Here is an 8,757-nt window from a genome sequence, read left to right on the forward strand (position 1 = left end):
CTGTACCATATGGGGTGTATCTGAGAGCAAAGAAAGTTCTGGCAGGTGCCACAAGGCCACTTCTCATCATTCTTAAAGGATCATGTCAATCAAGAGGATGCTCCCAGTGACTGGAAAAAGGCAGATAATGTATCCATTGTCAAGAAGGACAATCCAGGAAACAAGAGGCCAGTCAGCCTCACCTCAGTCCTTGGGAAAGAGATGGAAATGCGCATTGACTGCACCAAATTGCCAACTCCTCTGCTAAAACTATAAAACTGATAGTTCATCAAGAAGGTATAAAGAATTAATTCAGAAAGTTGTGGATTGCTCCAGGAGGAAGGGAAAACCAAATTCCATCAATTTGGGATTGAAAAGCAGCACAGTGATTCCAGAAGCAGCCTGTGGTGAGACCCTAGTCTCTGAATGGAAGATTTCCTCTCCAAATGCCACCCTTTGGAGACGTGGTGACCGGAGGAAGGATGAATTTTTGCACTAAACTAGGTTGCCGTGTCAGGAACATAAGTGAAAGAAGGAGTAAGACACAGTCTTATATAACAATTAACATCATAGAATTTAATTAATTTCCTGTTATCACTGAAAATCAAATCCCCTTGAGGCACACACCAAACTTACCCATCTTCCCACACTACCAGCTTTGAAAAGGACAAGTTTAATAACAACTGGAATGCATTAACATTTCCCTCTATCCACTGGAGGCATTCCCAACAAGAAGATTACTAGTGCCTTACCATTTAGAGCAAACAATCTACACCACAAGGTAATTTCTAGCTGAGAGCCTGTTGCTCACTTATTAGTGGGTTTTGCCCTGCAGGTCAGGAACCCAGGATCAAAAGACATAATCAACAGCGTGTTCTTCTGCCTGAAGAAACTCAAAAGAAGGATTGGCAAGATTTTAACCAGCCACCAAAGTCATCCTTCAGGGATCCCTGCTCAAAGCACTTTTTTACATAATCCCAGGCACCAAAACACCCAGCAGATGTCCAACCCCACGCTGATGAGACCCAGTAGGCTCTGCAGTCCTTAGTCCCAGGATACTGCAAACATCAGGGACCATGGGCCCAAGGATACTGGTGAGGCACTTTCTGTAAATCCTCTCCTTCCCTTTGTAGTCTCTTTGTGTGTGGTTTTGCTTAAGACTCATTAGGTTTAGGTTTAGGTATAGCAAATAGTGTTAAAGAGAGAGTTAGGGTTATGGTCAGTGTTAGGGTTTTAGGTGAAGGGTTTGTATTATGGTTAGGCTTGAGTTTAAGGTTAGGGTTACAGTCATGAGGGATAAATTTAGAGTTAGCTTTGAGTTTAGGGTTAGGGTTTCTCTCATAGGGTTAGCATTAGGTGATAACATTAATATCAGATTTACGGTCATTTTGGTTAGATTTAGGGTTAGGGCAAGTGTTGGGCTTAAATTTAAGGTGAGGGGTTAAATATTTTTAGGGATAGAGATACAGTTAATGCTAGAGTCATGTTTAGGCTTAACTCTATTGACTGGGTTGCAGTTTCAATTGCTAGGGGTAATTGTTTGTTAGGTTTCTAGGCATAGATCATTTAGGTTTATGATTTTTGTTGGGCAGGGTTTTGGTTAGTGATAGGCACAGGACTATGGTTAGGGCTTTTCTTTTGCGTGGTGGAAGTGTATTTGGTGGATAGTATGTGAGGAGAAGGTACCAGAAGAATCCTAGTAGTGAGAGTATGACAATGACTGCATCTGTTGTGGTTATTTTGTGTTTAGTAAGTTTTTCAATATGTACTGGTTTGGCCAAATTTAGAAATATATCCCCTGAGAGAAGGCACAACCACCTTTCCCCCACCAGGTTTGGGAAAAATTAAATTTTCCTCAAAGGAAAGTGAAAGAGATTAAAGCTATTTATTTAACAAACACACAGGAAAAGGAAAATAATGCTAATAAAAATCTCTCGCTGTGGAGAAAAAACCTGGCAAAGTGTTAAGAGTCCTCCCTTTGGTCTCCTCCGAGCTGGGACTTGGCCCAGGGCCAGGCCCTCTGTGCTTGGTGGAAAGTCCTCCCGATGTGCTCTGATAATTGAAGCAGTCCAGTAGAAAAGGGAGAAAATCTGAAATTCCAGGGAAGGAAAAAATGTTCAGCTCTCAGTCTCTCTCTGGAGAAAAAGAAACTGAACAACTGGCCAAAAGCTGACCGGGCAGCCGCAAGCCGGGTGCCTCCTCCCTCCCCTGCCACAGCTGGAAAAAAAGTCGCTATCTCTGTGTGACCTTGAACAAGCTGCAAACTGCTTTGAAAAAGTTTTGCTCAGTTTTTCCTTCCCCCTCTCAGGCTCAGTTTAAAGGCATAAAAAGGCACAAAAATTAATTTCTGGGCATAGTGCAGCGATATGGGATACACATCATAAAGTCACCCCAAGACACAATAGTAAATCATTTAGACAGGACGCTTGGTAGCAGGGAAGTCCTGCTAGGAAGCCTAAGACTGATCCTGAGATTTTATTGACCATGTGGGTGTTTTTGTTCTTTAGGCCATTATCATCAGTAGTTTCTGAACTTCGTTTGAGTTGAGAGTGAGGACTACTGTGGCAGTTATAAGGAAGTATAAGTAGAAAGTTAGCAGGGCGCGTTTGGCTAATATAGCCATAATAATTATTAGGCTATTCAACCTAAGCGAGAATGCTTAAGGTTTTTCAAATCTATATTTGATTTAGTCCAATTCAGTCTCCTATGGGTGCTGAGGCAAGGATTATGGTGATTAATAATTTTGAGTAGAGTGATTTAGGAAGATAATGGTGATGGGTGGCAGTAAATTTAATTATTGTTGATAGCAATGATTAGGAATTAAGTAATTCTGTGAATCGGAAATGGAAAGGGACTGGGACTAGTTACACTGCAATTGCTGTTGTCAGTAGGGGCAGGATGTTGGGTGGTTTAATTTTCTGATGTCACATTAGTTCTGCTTCAAAAGACCACAAATACCAAGGCAGCTGCTTGTACTAGGGAAGTATTTGATTATGGCTTCAGTGGCTTGTGGGTGGTGGGATTTGCAGATTTGGAGATGAGTGGAATGATAGTGAGGGTGTTAATTCCTATTCTTGTTCAAGCCATGATTCAGTGGTTGCTCAAAATTTGTAATGACTGCTCCTAGAAGTAAGGCTGGGGAGGAGATTCACTTTGCATGTTACACCTCTCTGTTCACCTTACCATGCTGATTCTTTTATGTTCAGGCACATATCCTTAACGAATGAGACAGGTCTGCACAGCAGATTGGGATGCTGATGCCTGCTCTATTACTCTAGCTTGGATTCACCTTCCAAATAGGCTCGGTACTGAACAGTGTGATTCCACTTGCAACGGCCTCTAGTAATCCAAAGGGGTGTAAAATGTTTGGGTCTTTTTTGGCTTGTATGTAATTTAGGATTTTTCATTATTCTAATATTAAGAAGGCTAAAGCAATTAGAATTGGGTTATCATGGGAACAGAGATACCATATTTGAAAATAGAGAGTCAGGTGAAGAGTAGGTATGGTAGGAAAAGAGGGGAGGTAGGGAGAAGCAGTGCTTTTCCAGGACAGGGGATAGTAGTCACTTACTTTTAATTTAGTTTTTTACTTGGAGGCCTGCTTGTACTCACATTTCTCATCCTTCTGTAAAAGGAAAAGTTCATTGAAGAGAGAAAATGACCTGGATTGCTCTGGTCTGAACCCAGCTCATACAGGACTGTTAATCCTTGAAAATACAAATCCCTATGAGTAGCTGCACCTTTAGGATGTTCTGATCTAAGCTGTGAACTTCCTTGTCAAAATGGGCTCTGGGAGGACATTGAGCTGTTTTCCCTGGGTGGTTTGATCAATTGCTGGGAAGGGGGAAGGATCATGAATCTGGGTGGGGGTTGAGCCGAAATGGCATTTTGCCGCTTCTGATTTCCTCCCAGCTTTTGCAGCGGGGCGACCACTGCGTCCCTGCAAACCGCTCCCCTTTCCAAGGCACACGCGGGCCTGGCTGGCAGCTCCGGCTTCTCGAAGGGGCTGCTACCGTTGGCAACAGGAGCTGTTGTTGAAATTTTCACGTTGCTTAACCCCCCCTGCCAAAGGCCACCAAGTGGCTGAGGAAGGACCCAAAAAATTACCCTGGAGGAAGGGGCCAAAAGCTTGGAAAAGGATGAAAGAAAAACTCCGATGACAACGACAAGAACAAGATTTATTTTTGACAGCAAATTAACACCTGCCGCCCTCCAGCCCTCCCAGATTCGCAGGCCAAGCGGTGCTGCTTCCGTGCCTGAGGTGCTGGCACCCTGGGGAGAGAAACCGGAAAGCCGCGGTCAGTCGGACAGGGCTCCTGTCCCCCCTGTCCCCGCAGGGCCTGTGCCCGGGCCAGGCTGCTGGCTGTGCCAATTCTCCGTTTCTAGAGGAGAGCAGCATGGCAGGCCATGTTCCACCTCCTCCACTGAAACACGGCAGAGCAGTCTCCTCAGCAGCTGCAAGAGCGGGATGCTCGTGTGCCTGCTGCCGTCTGCCGGAAGCCCTTCTGCCACCCGTTGCTGTGACGCCGGGTACCCACCTCTGGAGACCTGCTGCCAGGAGAGGAGCCGATCCCGCACGAGGTCCTCGTCCATCTTGAAGGCGATGGCCCCGCAGACCGCGGCCCCCCGGGGTAGCGCCGGCACCGGACGCACTCCACAGAGGGTGCCAGTGCTTCCCCATGCGGTCCGGGCACCCGGTGCAATCTTCCTGGAAAAAGCAAAGAACGATTGCATGAAAGTCAATTCAAAACAAGACCTGGAAGCAAGAAAAAGTGTCAAAGGTTATCACCGTATCGCGGGCCTGGGGAGCGTCTGAGCGCTCCATGCAAGCATTAAGGCTCTCCACGGCTGGGGAAAAACCCCACCTTTCCCACACGTAAGCCCTCCCCTTCCTCAAGGGCCTGCAAAGCAGACCAGCTGGGGCACGCCTTCGGAACCCGCCCCCCTCTGCTGCCCCCCATCCCTACGGATGGATGCTTTTGCCAGGCTGGCTCCCCCCGCCCCAGCCTGGGCCAGGCTGGGTGGCAGAAGCTGTCAGCAAGGCCAGGCGCTGGCTCCCCCTGCACAGCATCCGTCCCCTGTCCCGCCAAAAAGCAACTTGGCGGCCGGCGGAAAAATTAATATTCCCCAGCGCCACCAAGCAGGGAAGCTCCGGCGCCTGGCCCGGCCGAGCCCTGCCACGCCTGGAACCACGAGCATCCCCCCACCCCTCCGCCGGCTGTGGACTCATCTTGATTTCGTCGGGGCGCAGAGCGTGTCCTCCAGGAAGGGGCCGCAACCAAAGCCAACCGGCTTTGCCCCGCCAGCGGCCAGCTCGAGGATGGTTTTGTCCGGCTCCAGGTCGTGCTCCAGAAGAACACCCCGGCGGTGCCTCGGCTTGCGGGGACATCACGATGCCATTGAGCTGCAGGGGGATGTTTCCCCTTTTCCAGTCTGTGGCAACTTCACCGCACTGCCACGACTTCTCCAATAGGATGGGGAGCACTGAGCCGCTTCCTCTGAAGTCGCTGAGGACCAGCGGAAGCATCTCCTTGGCTGCGCTCTCTCCTCCGTGCCACAGCCGCAGGGAAACGCTCTGCCCCGAGCGCTCTGAGGTGCGTGCAGCTGGTGCTTGCTGGGCTCCTGGATCCTCCTGTGCAGAGGGATGGACCTCTGCTGTCTCCTGGTCCAGGTGACGGTCCTGCAGCCAAGAATGCTCAAACAGGTCTTCCAAGGACGGCCTGTGCACGGGGTCCATGGATAAACACCACCGGATGAGGTGCTGGCACTCTGGGGAGAGAAACCGGAAACCGCTGCTCAGCGGGACAAGGCTCCTGCCCCTGCTCTCCCAGATTCCACGGTGCCCAGGCCACACTAGGAGCGCTCGGAAGCTGCACCCCAACCTTCCCGTCGATCCTCCCTTTCGGACGAGAGCAGCCCAGAGGCACACGTGCCACCTCCTCCAGCTAACCCCAGGAGATCAACCTCCTCCCTAGCTGCAAGAGCAGGACGCCTGCCCACCTGCCCTCTGCCAACCCCGTCCTTCCCTCCCCGCCCCCGTGCCCTGAAGGCGCATCCCCACCTTGAGACACCCGGGGCGGGAAGAAGAGCTGGCCCCGGATGATGTCCTCATCCGTGTTGAAAGGAAGGTGCCCACAGACCAGCTCATAGAGCACCACCAGATGGTGGCTGGCTGGCCATGGTAGCAGCCAAAGAGGATCCACTCCGGCGGGCTGTACTCCAGCGTGCCTACGGGATACGGGCGCAGCTCATCAGGCCCTGATGAGTGCTGCTCCCTCCCAGCCAGCTCCCGTTCCACAACAGGCAGCCCCTGCCCCGCCGGAAAGCAACTTGGCTGCAGCCGGCTGCAGAAGGATTTCCCCTCGCTCCCTCCCTCTTCCCCCTCTGCCAGCAAAGGGGGGAATCTCTGCTGCCCGGCTGGGCCCCGCCTTTGGGCTCACCTGACATTCGGGTGTAGAAGGTGTCCTGGAGGACCGTGCCGCACACGAAGTCGATGAGCTTTGCCTCGCCGGTGGCCAGGTCGACAAGGACGTTCTCGGCCTTGATGTGGCGGTGCAGGACGCCGCGGCTGGTGCAGTGCCGCACGGCCTCCAGCACCTGGCGGAAGAGCCCCCGCGCCACGGGCTCCGTCAGGAACGCCCGCTCCTCCAGGAAGTACCAGAGGTCCTGACAGCGCTCCGGACGCTCCATGACCAGCGCGAAGCCGTCGGGCAGCTCGAACCAGTCCAGGAGCCGCACCACGCCGCGGAAGCCAGGGCGCGACACCATCCAGAGCAGCGCCAGCTCCAGGGGCACAAGGGCGCCGCTGTGCTGCGGGGGGGACCGCGATGCCGTCAGCGGGGCCGATGCTGCACCGAGCCTTCGGCACCCCGGCCCGGCCCCACCGCCGCTCGCCATTGCCCGGCCCGGGACGCTCCGCGGCCCCCGCTCACTCCACGCTCGCTCCCCTCGCAGCGTCCCGGCTCCCACCCTCCCGGGCCTCGCCCTAGCCCCCGCCACGCCCCGCCGGCTTTCACTCACCAGCCGCGCCCACTCCGGGATGCGATCGCGGGACACTCGCTTGATGGCCACCTGCAAGTGGGGAGAGAAACCGGAAACAACGCCCAAGTTTAATCTGACTCCTGCAGGGAAATCGTAGAATCACAGAATGATTTAGATTGGAAAGGACCTGAAAGATTCTCTACTTCCAAAGCTCTGGCTGTGGGCAGGGACACCTTCCACTATACCGGGTTGCTCAGGGCCCCATCTGACCTGGCCTTGAACGCTTCCAGGCTTGGGGCATCCACAGCTTCTCTGGGTAACTTGTTCCCAGTGCCTCAGCAGCCTCACAGGAAAGAATTTCTTCCTAGAAACTTGCAAAAGAGAGTAGAACTATTGCTGTAAATACAACAGCAACAAAAGGAGGGCTGAGGAGAATCTCTGCCTTTTACTGGATGTGGGGGGAAACATAGAACAAAGCCTGAGGAAAAGCCTGAAGTACTTCATGCACTCTTCCTTCCCTGGGTGAAGACTGTCCGGAGGGGCGGGCCCAGGGAGTGGTGGAATGAAATGGAATTAAATGCAGTTGGTGGCTGGTCACAAGTGGTGTTCCCCAGGGCTCAGCACTGGGGCCAGTCGTGTTTCATATCTTTATCAATGATCTGGAGGAGAGGATCAAGGGCATCTCAGCCAGTTTGCAGACGACGCCAAGCTGGGTGGGAGTGTTGATCTGCTGGAGGGTAGGCAGTCTCTACAGAGACATCTGGCCAGGCTGGATCATGGGCTGAGGTCAGTGGTATGAGGTTCAACAAGGTGAAGTGTCCCGTCCTGCACTTGGGACACAACAACCCCATGGAAGGCTACAGGCCGGGGGCAGAGTGGCTGGAAAGCTGCCCAGCAGAGAAGGACCTGAGGGTGCTGCTTGGCAGTGGCTGAACGTGAGCCAGCGTGTGCCCAGGTGGCCAAGAAGGCCAATGGCATCCCGTCCTGGGATATGCTTTAGTGGTGGCCTTGGCAGTGTTAGCGGGCTCAGGTTATTGGGGGAACTCTGTGAGCTTAAAGGTCTTTCCCAATGGAAACAGTTCTGTGCTTCTAAACCTCCATTCCTTGTTTTGAAGGATGCAGTCCCAAACAGACCTGCATTTGTGTTTTTAAGGAATTTAGCATCTACCTTTCCGTGCAAGTAAGAGGAATCAGGCTTGAAATGCTCTCGAAACACTTTTATTCCTTGATCTTAAGCTGTGTGTTTGAATTGAGGAGATTTTGTACAGAAAGGTTGGACCAGAAGATAAATGCAGGCAATTTAGCTGCAATGGCACTTGTTTCATCTGCTTTTCTGCTTCCTTTCCCCATGAGGGGCAAATTTGGGAGTATTTGTCTTGTGCTTTGAGTTCTGGCCCAGACTTGCTCATGGATGTGCTGTAAAATCTTATCTACCCCTTTCTACTGACAAAATCTTGCAGACTGGTGGGAATTGCTAGAGACAAGGCTTATAAAGCAGTCCCCCGTATGATTAGCCCAGTGTCCCTGCTTAAATCCAGGCCTGCTTGTATTAAAAAGGAGCAAACTCTTCTAACCACCCCGCCTTTTATTTGTAGCTCTTGGGGCAAGTCCTGTGTGCCATTCCAACTCTTTGTTATCAAATGTGTGAAGTGATGTTGCTGCTGTAGCAGCAGCCTGAGTTCAGTGGGAACAACTCCAAAGCACTGTCCTGGGTCCCACTGCAGTGGGCAAGGTCAGAGACTTGCCTCTGCTGCCATGGGCATCCTGCCGTGGGGAGAGCAGCTGCTGGGGCTTCCC

The 8,757-nt window shown here is 51.9% G+C and overlaps 1 protein-coding gene across 1 annotated transcript in view; it reads right to left on the minus strand.

The window, feature by feature from the left end:
- Positions 1-4,131: 4,131 nt before the first annotated feature.
- Positions 4,132-8,757, minus strand: part of LOC120411795 (CBL-interacting protein kinase 17-like) — a 5,810-nt gene continuing 1,184 nt past the window's right edge. Inside the window, 6 exon segments of the mRNA XM_039570029.1 lie at positions 4,132-4,251; positions 4,518-5,748; positions 6,041-6,136; positions 6,139-6,207; positions 6,420-6,789; positions 7,000-7,100. Coding sequence (XP_039425963.1) covers positions 4,943-5,748; positions 6,041-6,136; positions 6,139-6,207; positions 6,420-6,789; positions 7,000-7,100 — 1,442 coding nt within the window. The 3' untranslated portion in view covers positions 4,132-4,251; positions 4,518-4,942.

Source organism: Corvus cornix, chromosome 3 (genome assembly GCF_000738735.6).
Source record: "Corvus cornix cornix isolate S_Up_H32 chromosome 3, ASM73873v5, whole genome shotgun sequence".
Classification (NCBI taxonomy): domain Eukaryota; kingdom Metazoa; phylum Chordata; class Aves; order Passeriformes; family Corvidae; genus Corvus; species Corvus cornix.